The following is a 21,725-nucleotide window of genomic DNA, read 5'->3' on the forward strand; positions in this document are numbered from 1 at the left end:
CATTGTGCACTGCCTGGTTACGCTCCTTGGTTCTTGAGCACATTTTATCGGTACAAAAAAGTTGCTTCTTCAAAGAAGATTCGTGGGAAGGATTCAACGGAAAATTTGCGATTCGAATGATGGAACCTGATAACGGCGGTGGAGATTCATGAATTCCACCAAGGCAGCTTACTTGGTTGGCAGAGTTGAGAGCGACTCAAGTGAAAATAATTTCGACTTGAGCGACGACTATTGGTCCAACCGAACGAATTGGGCTTACCATTGAAGAGTGGAACTGCAATTTATGCTTCTCACTGTACAATTATCTTTGACTCTAGCAAAAAAGGAAGGATGCGTCCACAGAATTTAAATGGCCACATCATAATGATATTCTCTCCTGACTTTTATTCTTCTACCACAACTTTCCTCGTTTCTAGATATTATCTGTCCGTTCTTAACGTTGGTCGAACTCGCCCAGCCAAACGTACTTGGTAAGCCCTTGAGAGTTTATTATATCGGAAGAATCGGTCCTTCGCATTGAAAACGGTCTCCATCTTCAAAAACTTGAAGCACCCAACACCTAACTGGGTGCCATCGCGAACACCACCCGATATTTTGTTAAGGGAGGACAATGACTTGTTTTCATATAAAAAGGTATAGTGTCGTATCGTGCATGCCGTTTAAAAGCGTAATTCGTCTAGTGCCGAACTAAATGTTTTAGGTTCTATATACTTTTACATTTTAAAGAATCTTTTTAAAGAAAGATCTTTTATCTAAACATAGAAAAGCGATACTGATAAAGAATACGGAATAGAAGAATAACGGAAGTATTTTGTAATTATTAAAAAAACTAATAATCTTTGTAAAGATGTCATGTCAGCAGATAAAGAATACGGAATAGAAGAATAACGGAAGTATTTTGTAATTATTAAAAAAACTAATAATCTTTGTAAAGATGTTATGTCAGCAGATAGTCCATATTATTATGGAAATAACGAAACAACTAACTGAACAATAGACATTCACACGATGCACTGTTCATGTAAACGAGTCAAACTAGATTAAAGTTAAAAACCAAATTGTTTAGTGAATGATGCATAAATTGCATAAACATGGCATGAAAAAAAATATAATTGATCTATTTTATTTGAAATAAATGTGGGGATTAAATAAAGTATTCCTCGTAAAATGCAATAAACGAGTAGATTTCTCGATTGTCTAGCCAACCATCTATACCATGGTAGACCATCTTTACATGACTGACTACATTACATCGAGCCTTGGTCACAATAAAAACATTGCCTGAAGCGCGTAAAATTTGAAGGGTTTTTTTATAACGTCATAAAATTGCAACACCATACCATCATTCGAAAAGTGTAACGTTTATCATAATGTTTCGCCAGAGGCGTCTGACGTGTCGTTTAATCCAATTGTTAACAGGTATCGGTGTTTGGTAGAAATACACTGAACTTAACTTCCACACAGTAAAAAATGGATCGTAACGGATAAGCAACTATGCTACTGCGGGTCTCTGTTTTGGAGAACCGTACGAATAATGGTCTGAAGACATGAAAAATGACAAAAGTCGTAAAGATGTACAGAAGGCTTCAGCAGCCATACCATCATTTATGGCATTTCAATGTCATTAAAACTACCATATAAGGTGTGATATGTGATTTTTTCATGAGTGAATTGGTAGAGTATGATTTTTTTTTCAAACTTTTCATACATTATTCTCACATTGAGTTATCATTATTAATAATTCATTTTATCAAATGAACTAGGAATCCTTAGATAGCACATGTGATAGAGGAATGGTTAAAACGCCAATATTTCAAAAGTTCCTTGCAACAAATCCAATTGTAAGTTGTTAACATCACTGGAAAAATCATTGAATTAAAACAATAGTAAGCATGTCATTAATTGTTTACATAATGTTATGTAGTTATTCGATAACGCATACTAAGAATATGCAAGGAAAAATATTAAACAATCCTAGCACGAAATACCAGTATACAGCAGTATAAATCCAGTAAACACCAGTATAAAAATGCGATGTTGCTTTTAGTTGCTACTAAATCAATGCACTGTGATTAGTGTTGACTGAATGTAAATCTACAGATGAGCTGAACTATTCAACATCAATGTATTTGGCAATGTGTGGTGGTCCATATGACTGCGTGTAAAGAGTGAATTTGCCATCATTTGCTTATGTGTATATGAACATATGTGAAAAGAATTCTATCACGGAAAAGATTCTCCTCCAATACTAATATTATCGGTTAAATTGATTCAAAAATGTTTCCATAACATTGAGATAACGTTATGAGCGATATCCATTCAGTGGGCTAATTGATAGAACAAGACAGGGAAATTGAGTCATCATCGCCAAAAATTGGATTTAAAACATATCTCAAAAAACACATAACATGTATCGTGATAACACTGAAACCTAAAACAAGAAATTTAAAAGCTGGCAAATTCGAACGATGAAGTTAACGCACATTCTGTTTACCGGCACTGTGGTATACCTAATGAAGCAATTTTTCGGCAATCTTCATCCACCACATCCCTTAGGTAGACACGATGTGGCACGCTACTTTCAATTTATTGTGGCTTGTAATTTACTGGCTAAATATAGTCCAGTCTGTAATTTATGTGGTCAAAAAAAAAAACAAAAAAAACAACAGAAAATTACTTGTAGCGTGTGTTGGCTGCACATCTTAGTCAAATTTTGCCAACTATGCTAAAACGCCTCATGAGTTGCCAAGCCCACTTGATAACCGATGTTGTGAGTAGTCATACTAAATTGCTTCCTCTGTTTTGAACAATTGTTCATGATAATATCTACTCGTATCCTGTGATTAAGCTATTAATCTGTTATATAGAAACAATTCAATGAGGTCAGAGGTGCAGTTTGATACAGAAACGTTTAGAACGGAAATAAATTGACAAACAGGAACAAATAAACTTTGGATCATGTATGTTTCTTTTAACACTTTTTTTTATTCAATGACGAAAAATGTGATCAATCCCTAAGAGGCTATAAAACATCTTCCTAGTCAACCGCTGTGCGAGTTATAATTTATAATTTGAAAAGATTTGAAAGTTTTCCACTACATTCGGTATTACCTTTTAATAAGTATCGAATACCAATATTGTACACACAAACAGATATGAGATCTTTTAAAAAATTGGCAATTTATATGTATTATCCGCGTTTGAATTATTTGTTGACGAAAATGTTGATATCATGTGACCAATGATTATAAATACTACGTCAAAGATTATTATTAAAGTGATTATTTAGTGACACCTTTCCTCACCTTTCTACGGAATATTATTGCTCCCAGGATTTCAATAAACGAACTGCAATGGAAAAAGAATGATGTGTTCAAAAAATTGAAATGTTTATGCAATTGTGTGTCGTGTCGTATAAATTAGTCGGTTTTTATGACCACTGTTGGGAACACCACCAATCTCTTGTCATAGTACCCATGTGTCACAATTTGCAATTGCTGGCATGATATTCTCTATCCAATTTTTTTTATTTCGCATAGGTCGACCAACAACCCAATTAGTGTATGGAAATTTCGATAAGATTATCATACGCGTGATGGTCAACATAATAGAGTGAAACTATTTTTTTTTTCAAATTTCATGAGCAAATAATGAAACGATGGCATTTATGGATGAAAATAAATGTCGGTAAAAAATTCATTGGAATGAATGGCGTGCATGAAAGATTAATAAGCATCATCTGCGAGTGCCAGTGCATTTCCAGTTAATTTAGTTCATTTAATCTACAGCACAGGCAGCTTCATAGTTGGTTCGCAATTATAGTAACGAATTAAAATAACACATATAAGTATTGACAAGCATAGTTCAGATTTTTGGGTACGATGATGACATGGTGAACGGTATGTTGTTATAGAGACACAATACCCTAATTGCGAATTTACCGATATAAAATGGTGTATCAAGAATAATGTTGTGAATACATTTGACGCAATAGTAACGGCTGATTTAGCAGGAGACATTGTTTCGAAAATGTGTGTCGTATTATTTCTTTTCTCGTCTTGTTCGGTACATGATTGTTTATTTTTATTTGTTGATTAAATAAACAGACCAAACAAAACGCATATGTAATGACATACATGCCATGCGAAGCAGTGCGCGCAAACAGAATCAGAGATTCTTGTTTCATCCGCTTGTCGCATAGTATTGCGATGGGTTTTCCGTGTAGTTTTTACGTTCATTCGACCTCTTCTGGCTTGATTGCGAGCCGTAGACATACCTCACCACATGAGCAGTACGGTGTACCAGTAGGGGACATTCTCTTCCAGATGGAAGTGGATGTTCCTCGTGTGTACATCCTCACACGCTCAACCCTTCCTAACTCATTGCACCCACCGACGAGGTGGGTTTTTATGTTCTTCTGCCAACGATCCGCGTCAGCTTTGTTTATGGAAGCGGTCAGAGCAATTTCCATTTAGCAGCTTACAGACAAATGGCTTTATTTCCTCTGCTGGGCTCATGCGGTCCATTCATTGCAACAATGACTTTTAACCAACGAACGACAAAAAATATTGAGCTGCACAAAACTATGGAATAAGTGAATATCATAGACATTTTATGAACGTTACTTGACTACCAATTGAGCGGTGAATTATTGTTGTTGGGAGATCACAAAATGGCTGAAAAATTACTAATTTAACTGTATAATGAAAAGCGGAGTCTTAATGGTAAAGCGTAACCGGAAGCATTGAACTATATATTGTTGGTATATTGAGCAGTTTTTGTTTTGTATAAACGTATTCAGTCAATAAAAATCGATGACCCTTCCTCTGTAGCATTGCTATTGCGCACAATTCAAATGGGGTCCAAATACTTTTAGTCCACATCCGCGAAGCCAAGTTTTCGGTGCACTGTGGTTCGCTATGCACCCGCACCATGCTTTCGAGGGAATGTCATTTATTTAGACTTTTCTTCACATTCCGATTGGAAGATGTTATATCCTTACAACGATGATCTTCGCTCCTTCGTCTTTCGTCGTTCGCGCGCCTCATTCTTTTCGATCTGGCATAGTCTAAGTTGTGGCAAAGGTTTCACCCTGTCATTCAATATGAAATAGGGAAGACTTCGTTCCAAATTTTCGCTAGCTATGATTGCCGTGATGATGAGATGTTATGAGCGCACCATAGGATAGTAACATTATTAAATTTCAATGCCTTCGAACTAACTTCAAATTGTTGTTTATTTGTTTTACTTTCTGTACTCCGAAACTACAGCATTTTTAAATCAAATTCACAATCTCGCTAAGAAACAATAAACATACGGCTCTTCCGTCCTTCCTGTGCAATTGAGCTTCATTCGGAATCATTAATGCTTTTCATGTTGATATTCGCTGAGCTTATGTTCTTAGAACAGGTATTGGACGCCCTAAATAAACGATTCGAGTGGAAAGGAAAAGAAGAAAATGGCAATATAAAGATTTTAATATTGAACGGTTGGTGACGATAATGCTTCGCTGGCTTTTTATTTCTTTCTTCCCTGTTTGATAATCAATGAGAAAGGACTAAATTCTTGTGTAATCGCACCTACTACCGCTGCTGTCTGTTGAAGACGATGATTTACGGTGAATGAATGCCGCACCATGGTAAACAAAAAACAAACCATATTAGTTTCTGTAATTTTCAATTTTTGATTTGTTTTATTTCTGTTCGATAATGTAGTAAAATGGCATAACGGATGTAGTGCTAAAAGAATCATCTAATGCTACTACAATGCACACTACTTGTTGAATTGTTCAAAAGTCTTCTAGCTCGACTAAAGCATGCAGAAACGTGCGCAAGAAACAGAGAGTAGTGAAGAAGGTTACAGCAGATGTGATACAAACATGCCCTTATACTTGTGAGTTGAGCGTTAGAATTTGGTTGAAGCTGGAGTTTGGCCGACCAAAATGGATAAAAATCCCAAATGTTGAAGGTCTGCGCAAGGATTAAAGTGAATATGGTAAAGATCTCGCAAAGCACGATAGAAAGGATGTGGAGCTAAGGAACAATAACTTCGGTCTTCGGTGTCGTGTTCGTTGAGCAGGGTTCTTCACTTTGGAACTTTCACCACGAGATCCTTCTTATCATAATTGCAAATCCAAACCCATCTCTCCGAAAAAAGATAACATTAGCCCATTTAATTTCAAGTTTATTATAATTTAACAGTTCAACACATGATGCTAGACCTCTGTTGCTGTACACCATATGCTGTGAAATCAAATTAGAGAAGAATCCGATAGCCTGTTGAACCTAGCAAAGAAAAAAGGGCTCTACAAGAACCGCTGTTTTTTTCGTAATCCCATAAGAAGAAAACATAACGGAAAAGGATGGTTTTGGAATATATTGAATAGTAGGCGCATTCTCAAATAAGCTACTCTGAATGTGACGGAAATTTTCCAACAGAACAACCGCGTTATAACGAATATAACGTTAAGTTCCGATCTATAAAATGAAGATACGGATAAAAAATGCTCTACAATAAAAATGATTTTTTTACAATTGGTACAGAGATGGTTACATGTTTGTAATAGTGGTGGTGGTGTATGAGGCATGTTGTTATACTATCCATAGAGTTAGGTAGGAAGGCAAAGGCATCTAGCGTTTGAGATTGAATAAAAGCTTTCGCCATTTAGATGCTTGATTGATTAAAATTATATAAAATTGTTTGTAAGTAGTTGTTTGATTAACTTTAGTTGAAAATAGTAGTGCCATTGCAATTTTCGCGCTCATATTGCAGCCAATGGCAAGGAACCAGTGAGCCACCACAATCATGTGACAGTGAGAGGGTTTGTATGTTGATGATACACTCAGCCAGAGAGTTTCTGGGGAAATGGGTGGCGATTGCAAGAACGCTTGCGCCAACTTGGTTCTGGTAGTGGCTAGTGGCACGAAGATTTGTGTACAAAATGTGAGTGCTCCACCCAAATGTCACCTAGAAGGTTTCTAACCGGCCTCATAATTCTGTACATGATGTCAGGGTCTGCTGAACAGCATCGACGTTTTTATGCTATGAGTTAGTAACAAGGGACCATTTCTTCTATGGAAGTATTTTTCTTCGACCCTGCTGGTACGATTTGAGAAAGCGGAAAAGCAAATTTTGAACGATGGCTAAAAAATTAGAAGGAAATTAAATGCCAATTAATAATTTGAGAAAGTGTAGAAAGACTCAGGGCATCCACGTATACTTAGGAGCGGTTCGAGTTCATGTGGGTTCCTGGAGATGAGTTTCATTCGCAAAAATGGCGATCGGCACACTCACTGGTGTCCTCAAAACCGATATCGCGGCCAAAGGTAATCGTGAACATACCAGCGGCACACAGAAGGGCTTGGAAATGTTTTGACTTCAGAGAAAGAAACGTGGAACAAGGATACGGGTGTGTTATCGTCATCGTCGTTGTCGTTGTCCTCGTGCTCGTCGTCGTTGTTGTCGTCGTCGTGTTTAGTTGTTCGTCATAAGTTTGTTGATTGTTCCTCGGTCTTGTGTGAATAATACTACTAAAACAGATAATCCCTAGTGTACAGAAGGTGACGTTAAATTAATCAGCAAATTGCGATATTGCTCGAATAAAGTGAAATCATTCTTCAGCATCCTCCAAATTCAGCCAAAGTTGTATTACGAGAAGCTAACTGGATAAATCGAAGAGCAATAACCTTCGCATACCCATCAGCTGATAGCTAGGCAAAGGGTGGTGAATCATTCCAACGAAAGAAAACTGAATCCCGCAAGCATTCGTTCAACTTACGGAATAGACCGGCCAGCTATGAATCACTAGTTCGTTCGTCGTTTGGGCTGGCACGTCGTAGATTAACCCATCACGAGAAGCAGCAATAAAAGTGCCCAGTGGAAACTGCACGAAGAGCAGACAAACACAACAATGAAGTGAATCATTTAAAAACAGCGTGTTAATCGCCAAAGAAAACTATACCGAATCAAGAAAGAAAACCCAAGAATAGTATATTCGAACAAAACTGAACAGCGGTTACTCGCGAACAAATTGAGCTCTGAATCAATCGAAAATCCATTACAGGGAATAATAGTTTACGCAATCTCGTATGTTAGCCAAATTTTAAGTGTCATACGTACATATGTAACGCGGTTATATCAATGGTGATCAAGATACTATTCGATTCTCCCACCTTTACGCTACTATTAGAAACTTAACAATACAGTCTGACAGAGTGCACCACACCATCATTGCATCGTTAAATGGAAAGGGATTCGAGATAAGCTTCCAGTTTGCGTCACACGTGTGAGCATATTTAATTTTCTTGTGGGAATCGCAAAATAGGAACCCTCGCTAAGCTAATGCATTCATTAGACTAAGCACCTAAAACTATATTGGCAAATGTATGACAACCGATGAATAGCAAGACTCAACGCATAATATCGTACCACGAAATTGTAAATTGAAGAGACGAGCGCAGTGAGTGCAAATGAAATAATCCGTCAATAATCAACAATCAGTCAGTCACTCAGTCAGCTTGTGGCAGCTTAAACCGTCTTTATTGGAAGTGCAATATAGTGACTGCATCTCCAAAGACATCCGCTGTGTTTGTTCTGGAGAAAGGTGCGCGTCGCAGGACTATTGAAGTTTTTTTGTGCATTAACCATCGTCGTTTCGGAGTGTCCTAGCCCTCTACGTTAAACGAAGGATAACATAATCCCGCCTACTCCACCGTGTGCATTGCGTGAAGTGATCCTTTAGAAAGTGAAAGGTACAAAATTCAAGTGACTAGTCCTCGACCTTACATCCCACGGAGAAACCTGTCTAGTGACTGTGGTCTACATCAATATACTCTCATTTCGTTATAAAATACGCACCTTATACGGCTTGGAAAGTGTTAAGGATTTAAACATAGTGCACGAAAAGGAATAACATTGGCGGCATCTTACTCGTACGCAAAACCGGCGAACATCACATCCAAAAAGTGCCTAATTATTTTCGTTCTGCATTTTATTGGTCATCATTGTGCGAATTCAAACTTGGAAGCAAATTCGGCTCAACAAGTTCTAATAAAAGATTCGTTCAGCAGTGGCCAGTACGGTGAAATGAAAATTAACTCGATAATACGTTAATCATCACACATCCAACGAATGGGAACATTTTAAGCAAACCGTGTGATTGGAGCAACAGCAGAAATCACTGTTTGTCAACGGTAGCACTGTGAAAAAATAGACAGAAAAGTAAGAATTAAAGTGCAAACACCGACGAGTACATTCATCACATCACATGTTATCAACGATACTATCATTATTGCGTATTAACGCCATTGGCTAGTAACAAACTAACTGGAAAGGTTACTCCATAAACACATCCCCACGACCGGAAAATGCCGGAAGGTAGAACGTTAATGGATTGAAGAACACGATTAAGGTCAATGAGACGACGGTACTGAGATGCGGTTAAAGTGGTATTTCGAGAAAAGTTGAATATTGTGCCAAGTGGTTGAGCAAAAGCGTTGGAATACAAACCGTACGAATGCACGACGAATATTGTTTGTGAGCAAATCAACGGATGTGATAGCAGCGGAATTCCCAATAGCACACCCACGGGAGTGCTAATAGATAAAACAGAGCTTGGTAGCATTTTAAAATACAATCAAAAGGGTACACAAAAGAATCGCAGTTCATCATTCAATCGGAAAGCCATTGATTCGGTAGTGTAACACACGCAGTCAGTTATAATTGTGATAACGGTATTTGAGACGATGTGTGTTAATGTCCTCGAGGCTAAGTGTGCAACTTTCACTCTAAAGAAAACCGATTTGTGTGCTCGGAATAGCAAATCATTACATCTATTCTAGTGGAAACATCACTTTTACATATCTGGTTTGCATCGTCCGTTTGTGTCCACCGTTTGGAGTCCTTGCATCGAATTGATTGTTTCACGGATACCCATTCGATTACCAACGTGAACCCGACTGAATGATTGGTAAAAATCCGGAAAGTATTCAGCTTCAGAAATCTCTAAAAAAAAAACTATTCGAATAGTTTCACAACTACAACACTCGTCGGTCTCGTCGTTTCATCGGTTAAGAATTCATCAACGGGTTTCCACGGCTCCAATTAAACGACATCCGCGGCTCATCGTCATCAGTATCAGTTCTCTCAGTTTAAAGTGCTTGATGGCAGCATCGTAGAACGTGCTGTACTCGAGAAAATATGGGAGTTTCGTATACTATTGTGCATTGTTCGAAAGTATAGTTTGATTCCGGTTCGAGTGTTTGAGTTAAACCATAAGCAAATCGCAATCGCTAGTGCATCGTTCTTGGTGATCAGTATCGTTAGTTCATGTGCGACTAACCCAGCGCTTCTGAGTGTATGCGTGTGTAAGATTGGGCTCGAATGTAGGTGAAAGGAAGTGAGTGTGTTTTCCGCATTTATTTCTGTTGGCTCGATATCGTTCCTCCAGCCTCGGGTTGTTATCTAAGCTTTGCCAACGAAGTGTGATGTGATGCAGCCGTGAAGTAATAAGCGAGAAGTAATAAATGCATTGATGGTGTGGTTTGATATTCGAAAAGTCACCTTTTTCCCACTGGTCGCCTGCCGCCCTGCTCGGAAACGCTGCAACCCACTTTCGGAGAAGAAAATAGCTAGCCGAATGCAGCCGACGAAAATCAAATCAATAGTGGCGTGCCGCAAAAACCGCGTCTCAGTTTGATGTGGTTTGATGCGAAGTGTGAATGCAAATAGGTGCAAGCTGCCATTTATTTCGTATTGTAAGAGCGGGTCGTTGCTTGAGCGTTGAAAGCGGTGCACAACATATCGTACTGTGCTGTGAAATTTTGAGTTCAAAAAGTGAAGAAGATCGTGCGGGGTACACATGATTCCATCTTGACAGAATCCAAATCGAAGGTCGATTTGGAAATCATTGCCGATAGTTCATAAAGGAATTTGCATCAATTGGATTTTTTTCTTGCATTGCAAGCGCTTTGGTCACCAAATCACACCTATGTTAGGTAAGCATACATTTTTTTTCTCATAAGATAGATCGATGCACCGCGGTAGAAATATTATTTGTGCCCACATTTTTTTTCCAAAAAATCCGCTTGAGCACACGTACCAGGAGTAAAGCGTACGATACGGAGTTCGTTCAAAAACCCTTTCCATTGCCAAGCATGCTTCGGAAGCGATCTTTATTTTGCGGTCTCCGCTTTATCGCAATATATCGCCCTTTAAATTATTGATAAATATAAAACCTTGCGCGCTCTATGTTCTCACATGGTTCTGCCTAGCATAGCTTAGCTCGCCATTTCTCTGTGTAAGTCTAGTGAATCATGAGCCACGGTTTTGCCGTGGTGGAGCGAAATACGCTATAGAGTGCTAAATTGTACGAACAGTACGGATGGGGTCTTTTCCATAGTGCTGATATCGGGCAGACATCCATAATGGTTCCCCCTTACGGATATGTGAACTAGAGGTAAGCGTCGCCCCGTGTGCAGTGAGGAAGAATGGTGTAAGGAAACGGTGCTCACCAGCTAGGAAAAGTGCGAGAAGGAAAAATGGTAGAAAATCCTTCAACCTCGAATACACCCACTTCGTCCTAGCTACCAAACGAACACATACACGATGAGCCCTCTTCCAAACAGCTCGCCCCAAAGTCCACAACATCAACATCACATCAGAACCTATAGCATGCTGGAAGGATTTGTACGTATATATACGGTCATTAGTATATGTTCTTTCTTTTTTTATTCCTTTTTTTTGCCTTTTTATTGCCACCACTCATTTCTACACTTCTTTTCCTCGCTTACCATATATATGTGTGCTCATTTTTCTTCAAATCCTACACATCGTAATCGTCGTCATCAAGCTTTGCCGTCACCACGTGCCGTGTAAATCATAGGTCCTCGGTCTCGTCTCTTCACTTCTTTTAAACCAAATCCACATGATATGTTCTTGGTGTAGGCCGTGACTTTTACAGCGATTTTAAATGATCTCATAATCCGCAAATACGTATTTTTTGGACGCTGGAAATGTTTATTTATAATGTGATGGTTATAGTACTTGAAACATATTACATAGGGTTCCTAAAATTGTATGCAAAACTCTTCTGTTGAAATTCACCCACGACACCTTCCCTAATGTATGTTTGAAGACTTTGGCTCTGTGAGAAAAAGAGCGCCAGAAGTGCGGCGATTGTTTGGTTTGATTTTGCATCTTCTTTGCCAAAGCAATATGTTCGCGAATACCAATTAAGAACCAACAGTTAATTTGCTTGGTTTAACTCGCAATTCGTTGTAAACTGTTTTTAACATTATAAGTTATTCAATTCGTAGTGAAGGTGAAAAATCGATTAATCGAATGGTTTAAATTGCGTCATGCAACATGTTTTTTTGAATCTCACAAGCGTACATCTTGTTTAAAATTGTAGTTTTCACCCATTGAACTGCTTGATTGATTTCCGTTGCAACCCCTTTCGCGGTTTTCATCTTACGAGATTTCTCACAAACGCATCAAACTGTGTGTAGTTCTGAAATAGAAAAAAAATCGATTAAATTCAAAGAATCCATTAAATAATTTATGAAAAATGAAGGAATCGTTAAGATTGCATCAATCAAGCTGCCATTCTTCTATGAATAGGTCCATTCAACCAACAATGCTTTAAAAGATGCAATATCCTGGTTTAAAACGCCTGGTGCTTCAAGTAAAGGGCTTACGCCTTATCTCAGGATACCAAAAGTATAAATCTTCACCGCTCTTGAACCTCTACGATTCAAGAAGCAAACAAACAAACTGAATTGGTGCTGTTTTCTGGTGCAATAGGTATACGAGTAAAGACAGCACCTCCCCTTGGTGCTATGTTCATACATAACCAAGCGTACGTGGTGCACAGCCTGACAATAGTTTGCATGCCAATGAACAGGCGATCAGACAATGCCGGTTGCAACAGTTGCATTTCCAGCAAGACCAGAGCCTAGAGTATCTGTGCAACTGGTCGGTACCTATACGAAGAGCTAAACAGTGCCAAGGTTTCTTACTAAGAGCACTCGATGCTGGAAAAACGTTGGATAGAAGAGTCAAGCTACATCGAAAGGGACGTTCGCGTATCGTCACTTGCATGTTTTGATAAACTTATAAAGTCACGTTAGCAGGAATAACAAAAATCACGTGCGATTGCATTCATAGCTAATGCCTACCCCTTTGCCGTATACCTGAACATCTTTTATTGGTTAAAGGAGTTTCTTGTGTGCATTAATCTTTGTCAACAAAATTAACGACTTATGTTCAAAGTAGTTTAATAAACTAGCATTTAAAGAAAACAGCCGTTTGTAAACTTTTAATATGACTTTATAATGCTGTTTGTAGGTAAGATATGTTTTAAATACTTGTCTTCAGATTCAGCTGACAGTATAGTAAATTTTGGATATATTGATAAGAAGATTGGCATTCTATAAACATCGTACATACACAACATCTTCTATACTTTTTATTTTCTATTCTATTGAAATACTGAAATATGTAAATGGTCAAACAGTCGATGTAGCTTTTTCGATAGCGCAATCGACCGAGATTTAAGTGAAAATAAAACGGTTAAATGAGTATTAGCGTTGCATTGTCGGAGAGAACGATATGAACCGATAATTTAGAGCAGTTATTATGTTTTGCTTCTTTTTGCAACTCGTAGAGCTGGAAATTTCTCTCGATTCCAAGAAAGAAAATTGGAAAGATTTGCTTTCTTTGCATGGTGGGATGATTGAAGGGTGTAACGTGTGGATATGGAAAGCGAAGGAAGTGAAGAAAAATGATTATGTTACATCATAAATTGTGCTCCAATCAATATCGTGTACATATGTGAAAATGTTGCTGCCGTTCATCGGAAGTTGTAGATATTTGGGCACTGGTTTGCTGGCTCAATATGTATGCATGAACATCGATTGTATCTTCACTGAGCGTTGCAGTTCAGTGTACTAAACCGTGTCTTGGAGGTACTGTGTCATCGCTGAAGGTCACAATGAATTTGATACGTTCAAAGTTTTGAGAAAAACACTCAATTTTTTCTCCATTTCTGCTAATTTCTAATGATTACATGAGACCACGTGTAACGAAAACAGAAAGTTAAATATGATGTTTAAACAACTCAAATAGCAGGAAAAACGGACTGTAGAGTAATAAATCACTTAAATCATAGGAGTGTTTCAGGAAAATATTATTCACAGGGCTTGTGCTATGTGGCAAAGTTTTGCTTTTTGACTATAGTTTCATATGGTGCCAGAGAAATTGATTTTTATATTGACTAAGGTGATTTTCGAAAATCTTGTTTGTTTTCGTTTATCATATGGTTTGATATGAAGGCTTGGCTTGGGATGAAAAGGGGAGCATATCTTGAGAAGGTAACCTGACAGGGTTAGTTCGTTTATTTACTCAAGAAAATGAAACATCAATAAATGAGCTTTCTTCTACTTCCTGGTGCTTTATTAAAGAATAGTTTCTCGCCGACTGGGGAATGTGCGAGAAAACGAACCTTGGAATGCTAGCTATACTGGAATCTTCCCCGGCAGAAATCTGACAAAACCTTGACATTGTCGTTCCAATAAATGTTGTGATAAGTAAAACATTTAGACGTACGTCGAATCTTTGGAACAAGCAGTTTCAAAAAAGGCTATTTTTTTTTAGATGGTACCTTACGGACGGGGCCGTATTTATATTAAAAGAAGGCTATTTTAATGAATAAATCATGCCGTATTCTAAGTAAGTTAAGCCGAAGAAAACCAAAATCTTGACGCAATTAACAATTTTTCTATCGATAAGAAATGAACATTCCATTATATTACTTCAACGATAGTTTTCCAATTCGATATTGATTAAAGATCATTCATGTAGTTGAGTTTTCCGCCGTTTCTTGGTAGTGATTAATCAGAATAAAACATTATGGATGAGACTTTTTGTTCAAAACATTCAACTTTAGATTCAAGGTATTTCATACATTGTGTAACTTGTGTTAGTTATTAGTTATTTACCAAAAATGTTGGTTACAAAAGCTCTTTTATTTTGTTCAACATAAGCGTTTTAATTTTACGACTGAACAACAATATTCGTTTTAAGTCAATAGTGCCTAAAACCGTTTGCTCCCAATATGTAGCACAAATGCTGAACTTGTTTGAAAGGTAGAGTTCGAAAGGAAATAAAGTAAATATCCAATGCCATTTCTTCTTGCACTATAGCGAAGTAGAATTTCACAATCCGTTTTGGGAAGCGTCCCGTTAATTGGTTGGTTTTAGAACAGCTCTCGAAACATTTGACCGGCACCAGGTAATAATAATAATAAATTACACAATTTATTTGTGCTTCTCGTTTCGCAGAGTGTGGCGACCGCGTCTATCCCCCCCGACCGATACGGGAGGGGGGGGAGGGTTCGCATCCCAAACACAAGAAATTGATCCTCAAAGTGCATTAGCGTTTCATTAGCGATTCATTTTGCCTATCTTGATTGAGTATCTTCGATAAAGAGCGTCTACAATCCTTTGGTCATATCGGCACCTAGTCATTGGGTTAGAGGTAAATTGTTTAGGTGAGTGGACGGAAGGACGACTGTGCAAAGTAAGTTGACTGTTTATCGAGATTTCCGATCGATTGGTTCGCACAAACTGATTATGGGCCTTACATTTGTTACTCGAATTGTGTTGGCAAAGAAAAGGAGCTAATTGAGAGGTTTCATTTCGTAGGCCCTTTCAGCGCTATTGAAATGACATGCCTGAAACCTATAAGAGGTTGGATTGTTGAAATGGGAATTGGAGCTGTTCCATTTCGTTCGCAGGATGTGATTTACTGACGGTTATAGCTTGTTAGTACTGCTTGAAAATTGCGACAAAAGGAATCCATTTTCTTGGCCACAAACGGGATGAACTTATCATTAATTTCAATGTACAAATAATGAAAATGTTATGACATGTATCTAAATGCCGAATACCAGATTTATTCGTAAACATTCTTAGGGAAACAAAATACTGCTTACTCAAGATAGGTTCACGATTCGGAGGATTCCGTTGGTTATGAACTAAACATGATCCGAAAATCCACTAAACATATAGCTTTCATAGAAGTATGTAAGAATTCTTGTTAATAATTGGAGCCAAGGAAAACTTTATAGTGAGAAATGAACACAACAGGGACTCTGAAAAGCATAATATTGCCACATTGGATTTGATTTTGGTTTCAACAGAATGCGTAACTCGTGAAATACACATACTATGTTAATATTAAGACGAGTATGTTCCTTACATTTGGATTTATATATCGTTAGTGAATTAGCATGAAACCGCACTGTCTCTGTGCTGTTACTAGAATATTCATTACCAGTTGCTACTGTCAACTTGGTCGGTCATAGATGCAATATGCTACTACATCAGTCGAACAGGGCAAATGGAATGGACAAAGAAAATGAATTTTACGTCCTCTTTTTTCGTTCAACTGTGTGCCATATTGCTTACTGTTATGTCGCCTATCTTCAGTATACGTTCGCATTCACACATCATCATTGTGTGTGACGGAGGGACCCGCCTCATGATTAAGTTTAAGCTGAGGCCGGTTAAGTTTTACAAGAAGGCTCTCTGTTCGAACCACGGGATTGTCCTAGCCCTTTTGCCTCAGCATAGTGCCCCCAGAGGAATTAGGTGCCGGAGAAGTGAGGTGGTGGGATGATTATAGTGGCTGTTTGCTGGAGCTCGAAAGTCATCGACATCGTGGTAGTGAGGCATGAAAATTTAATTTCTGTCAAGATCTTACGTCATCCGTTGGTGCCTTGGTATGGGATGGTTGAAGGTAAGTCTCCAACCTGGAGGGTACCGTCCCTCCAACCTTTCCAACTGTAAGCAAACGTAGAATACTTGTACTGGCGAGGCGATGGTTGGTTTCAATCGCAAAAGTGGTCCTTATTTAGCAGATCCTTCATTCTAAGCGAGAGATGGAAAGGTTCGTAAAGTTGAGGATCGTTGTTTAGGTGGCTGCTGTTGGTCGTAGTATGCGCATCATTTTGATAAGTGATGATAACGGAGCACCTCCCTAATGGCAGGAATTTAAATGAAAATGGGCTTCGGGAATAGCAGAAAGCATAATTGAGTTATTCGGTAAAAGTTAGCTCAATCAACACTTTACTGTTTAATGTCCAGAAATAAGTGATCGATAATCATTATTTTATAAAAAAAACACAACATAAATATTATTTATAAATTAAGTGATTGCTCAATTGCTTTGTGGGCATATTATCTTCCAAAATATAGCAAAACTGAGCTTGCAGGACCATTCAACGGGTTTATATATTCAGTGCAGTTAAAAAGAAGCTAGGACAGTTATCGATATAGGAACGAAAAAAGGTTGAAACACCGATCCTCTGCTCTGATGATTGCAGTCTACGCAACGTTGAGTTATTTAGCGACGAAACGTGCCATAAATTACATACCGCCACTTAAGCCAGATTCTGCAACCAAGAATTTAGAGAATGTGGATTATAATTGCGTTTGACAAACGTGACGTAGTTTAAGCAATTTACTATGATGGTGATATCAGTAAAGGTTATAGTTATTCCTTTGGTTCTCTAACTCTTATCGGAAGATTGATTGAACGTTGACCCTTCAGTTCGTATTAAATTTAGTTATTCTGCGAATACTCTGGACAGTCGTGATTTGTTATCTCCTTTTCAAACATTCTAAGAAAGTTTACAGCTTACAGATGATGGGAAAACTCTATTGCCAACATTGTTAACGTATTGGATACCACCGACGGATTAGTTTGCAAGAGTAAAATACTTATTTATATGTTCGAAATGGCATTGCAGCAAACTAGGGTCATTGTGCCTGTATATGTTCGTGTGTTTTTACTTATTCTTCTCCATTTTAAATTGACAAACTCTGGAGATGGGCTTCTATCGTTTCGTTGGCATTCTTTTTCATCGTCGTCACTGTCATTCCCTTCATCGCAGTCAGTAGGATCATTATCCTTCGCAACTGGGGCGAGATAATATAAATGAAGGAATATAAATTTTCTCTTCCCAACTCCTTTCTATGCAGCCAGGGTTTGCGTTTCTTATCGTGATTTATATTTCTCTTTTTATTCTTGCGATTAATGCAGTTTACGCGGAAAGAGAGGCTTTCCATCGCGTCACTGGGTACATACTGGAGGCAGAACACTAAGATTTCGTAATTTGCATCGGTCACTCTCCTTATGCAAACCCTCCAACGATTCTACAGTGAATATTTCGCTTCAAAGTAATCGAAGTCGGCAGAGTAAAATAGCAAAAGCTGTCATAGGGTTGGTGATGATATTGCACCAGATCGTAAATATATTTACATGTTATTATCTTATTTTATCTGATCAACAGTGAATACATTGGTTTACAACGGATATAAATATATATATAAACATGGCAAGGGTTATATAGTTATTTTCAGGTCATTTGTCACTACAAAGGAAGGAAACGTTTTACATCTTTGTACTTCTTGTATGTTCATGACGATTTAGATTTTATAGAAATACTGTTAATTTTTATCATTGAAAACGAATCGAAAGGGATTGATTTATTGCATTCGAATGAACAATTTTCCAATGATTGATGGGAGTGAAAACATAATTCACGTAACGTTGGTATGGCAAGCTGGACAAAAACAACGTTATTAAAAAATATAAAAGAAAAGAAAGGTTATTTTCCGACTGGTAGTTGGACTGTCTCTGTCCGGTACAGTAATGATTTTTCTCTCCCTATGGACATTGCGTTTAGTGTTTTCCGGTACTATTCAGTTATCAAAACGATCCTTCAAAGTATTCGAGAAGAAACTCAGTTCCCAGGCAAGATCAGCAGGCAAGGTTCTTTGGATCAACAAGGCAAATAAAAACGATAAAAACCATGCCGCATATTTTATTGTTGCTTGCGTGAACCTTATCATAGATGCGAATGAAAGGAAGGTAATTTAAATGTAAATTTTGTGTCTGCTATCGGATTTTCAAATTACACAGTTGAAATAGTATTATAGAGAGGTACTCTTTTCAAATCATTTACAATCATTTGAATAAATCTTCGTTGGTTCAGAAAAACAGAGTTCTAGAGATCTTCAGTCATGGGTGATTTGATAAGCTATCGAGTTGAAAAGAGGCCCAAAGGAGTATTCTATAAAGCGTTCCATGTCAAACGTAGTCACCACCTCAGAAGACACCTGGGCAACATTAATCAGTAATTATATCATGCTAATTTGAAGCAGCAAAATGTATTGAATGCTGTCGTTGATATATATTGAATGCTATTCAATATATTACAAATATATTGAATGCTATGAATAAGGTATATGCTTTCTCATTGAATTGAGGATTATTCCTTTGTTTTACGGTTCTAAAATTGTTGGTGTATTGCTCGTAACAGGTAGAGAATGAATAACTTTTCGAGCATCTATTAAACTACAACAGTACGTAAACCCTTTCCGATAATCCAGGTACTCCGCTTGGTGCCAACCATGTAAATAACATATGTTTTCGCATAAGATTTCAGAAACGTTTGCAAACGGATTATTCGAGGTGATGAAAACAACTGCAGCGTTGCTGGGCTCATGGATTACGACCTTCCATAGCCACTTTGGGACTTCAACTAAACAATTCTCGCTCAAAGTAATAGTAACGAGTCGACCTTCAGTATTTGGTAGTTCTAGTACCTCATGTACTCCAGTGAGGATGCGTACAGTGTCATTTAGACGGATTGCAACCTTCCGAACGGCATTTTCTATACGCAACCAGTTGCCAGCATTGATAATCTGCGAAAGTAACAGTACATACAAGTAAACATACATTTACCCCATGAGAAGGATTAAGGCTGGGAATTCTGGATCTGGACTCACTTGCCACTGCGGAGCTACGTTTATGAAAAAGTATGTTGCTGCTGCCCAGTTATTCATAATTGCGTCACCATCCGGAGTTAGATGACCCTTAGCTAGATATGAAGAAGAGTTGACGTATCGTGATGCTTGTGCTGACGAACCTAAAACCTTCTCAAATCGTTCGTACTGATGATTCTGTGTGTAAACAGACGCTAACCTCACTTTCGATGTCATTCCTCCAAGTTTAAACGATGGCCGATTATTATTGATCTCCGCGTCTGTTCGATAAAAATGTTTGTGCGTATATGATAATATGTGCGTATAGATTTAAAAACGATAGAAAAGGGCTATACTTACAATTCAAACTCCTTCCGGACAGGAAATGTTCGCTATATATTGCTGAAGATTTTTCATTATCATAACAAGTGTGAAAATATTTTATGAAAGGAAATCCGTTAACTTCGAATCCCACATCGTACACTCGACCTGTGCCGTTAGCACAGACAATATTTCGAGGTTTTAGCGAACTCGATACTGTCGATCTGCATCTTATATCGCTAAACGATTTAACTGTCGTGGAGTTTGGTAGACGGAACCGCTGACCTTCGACGCATGCGAAAGTAGCGTGCGATGATTCAGCTGAAATAAATCGAACAATGCTACATTGCTAAGTTTGTTCCTCAAATAGCTCTCAAATGATGTGCAATTTTTTAACTTACTGTCGACGAGAACGTTTTTGTTGGAAGAACATCCAAGAAGCGCTTTCTGTGACTTACGCCATTCGAAAAATGCACCTAGTGGGTAAAGCAGTTTATACTCACCGCTCGAAGCATGTAGAATCAATGGGGCATGGTCTTTTGTTAGATTCCCATTCAAATAGACACGGCACGCTGCGAAAACCAAGCGAAATTAACTTCTGTCATGGGTCGTAAAATACCTCGCCGGTGACGACGAGTCTTGGGCGCAGTCACGGGCGTAATGTCAATTTACGTGACAACTTATGTTGGCGGCATACCGCCGGCGTATATGTAAGCATGCTTGTTAACACAGCCCGCTTGGGGACCAGCAATTTGCCCGATGGTTGAATTGATTAATAATTTTACTCTACTGAATAATCCAGTGCAAGTCTAAATTAAAATAAATTAGACCAGTTGCCGACACATAAACATGATTAGCCTACGATGCGGAAATGCTCGCGGTAGCAGCCAAAATAAACTGTCTGTAAAATCTGGTTTACGGCAATCTGCCAGACTGTTTGGTAGAGATTTCTTACCGGCAAAGGTGGAGGTGAATGCTGATAACGTTATCAGAAAGCCGAGAAGCAACATCATTGAACACTGTTTTGAGTGATACGTCTGATCCATCCAACTCTTGTTCGGCTACTAGAATGCGACCCCGGCCTTATTGGTGGTGCTGCCGTGCTACGCTCAGTGCGGGTTTTAAGCTTTGAAGCAACACCTACACTAGAGTTCTCAGAAAGATGTAAGACGAATGCTCCGGCACTTACACAGTAACGCGAATGATGAATAAACAAGACCAATCACTGCACCCATAGTCATTTCGGTCAGCTAGGCGCATGTAACGCTACAACACATTAAAGTGTGCACAAAGCTGCGTCAATGCGTTCCACTCAAGCATAGCCATATATAAACAGTTTTTACAATCAATTGCACATGAATCAACCGTTTTGATGAACTAGGAAGCAACTCTCGGAGCGCTTTGGCTTTTTCATGCTTGTATTAAAGAATAAAACAACGATAATTTTCCAAATGGTAACGACCAATGGGAAGAGATTTTTCATGAGCTTTAGAGTAGTTGTGCAAAACTTCCGATGAAACGAATAAAGTTTTGTTTGTAGAGTATGCTGAAATAGCTTGTGATCGAATGGGCTTC

General features: G+C 38.3%; 2 protein-coding genes across 6 annotated transcripts in view; one reads left to right on the forward strand and one right to left on the reverse strand.

Annotated features, from left to right (window-relative positions):
• The first annotated feature begins 9,554 nt into the window (after positions 1 to 9,554).
• Positions 9,555 to 21,725, forward strand: part of LOC126578249 (CUGBP Elav-like family member 4) — a 219,969-nt gene continuing 207,798 nt past the window's right edge. For 2 of the 3 annotated variants that reach the window (XM_050240612.1, XM_050240617.1), the window contains exon 1: positions 10,975 to 10,994. Coding sequence is in view for 1 of the 3 variants with exons in the window: in XM_050240607.1 (XP_050096564.1) it covers positions 10,988 to 10,994 (7 nt within the window). In the remaining 2 variants the exon portion in view is untranslated. Of the gene's footprint in view, positions 10,995 to 21,725 lie in introns of all 3 variants that reach the window. The other variant, XM_050240607.1, reaches the window with a different exon arrangement.
• LOC126578247 (uncharacterized) lies at positions 12,456 to 21,204 on the reverse strand. Of its 3 annotated transcripts, XM_050240606.1 has the most exons (6): positions 21,106 to 21,204; positions 20,552 to 20,722; positions 20,190 to 20,471; positions 19,854 to 20,110; positions 19,671 to 19,769; positions 12,456 to 12,508 (listed from the first exon to the last, which is right to left on the reverse strand). In XM_050240606.1, exons 1-6 carry the CDS (start codon positions 21,194 to 21,196, stop codon positions 12,464 to 12,466), a joined length of 945 nt encoding a protein of 314 aa, XP_050096563.1. In that variant the 5' UTR covers positions 21,197 to 21,204; the 3' UTR covers positions 12,456 to 12,463. The 3 variants fall into 3 exon arrangements, with proteins under 3 accessions (XP_050096563.1, XP_050096561.1, XP_050096562.1); XM_050240604.1 differs by lacking the exon at positions 12,456 to 12,508 and having other exon boundaries at positions 18,309 to 19,769; XM_050240605.1 differs by lacking the exons at positions 12,456 to 12,508; positions 21,106 to 21,204 and having other exon boundaries at positions 18,309 to 19,769; positions 20,190 to 20,491; positions 20,552 to 20,708.

Source organism: Anopheles aquasalis, chromosome 3, assembly GCF_943734665.1.
Source record: "Anopheles aquasalis chromosome 3, idAnoAquaMG_Q_19, whole genome shotgun sequence".
NCBI classification, from domain to species: Eukaryota; Metazoa; Arthropoda; class Insecta; order Diptera; family Culicidae; genus Anopheles; species Anopheles aquasalis.

What these genes read in the sequence shown, in the direction of transcription:
- LOC126578247 (XM_050240604.1), bottom strand. Translation starts at nt 21,196, where the DNA reads ATGGATCAGACGTATCACTCAAAACAGTGTTCAATGATGTTGCTTCTC. An exon ending in ATTCACCTCCACCTTTGCCG is followed by an intron (nt 20,723 to 21,105) that starts GTAAGAAATCTC and finishes TGGTTTTCGCAG; the next exon opens with CGTGCCGTGTCTATTTGAAT. An exon ending in ACGTAGCTCCGCAGTGGCAA is followed by an intron (nt 19,770 to 19,853) that starts GTGAGTCCAGAT and finishes TTACTTTCGCAG; the next exon opens with ATTATCAATGCTGGCAACTG.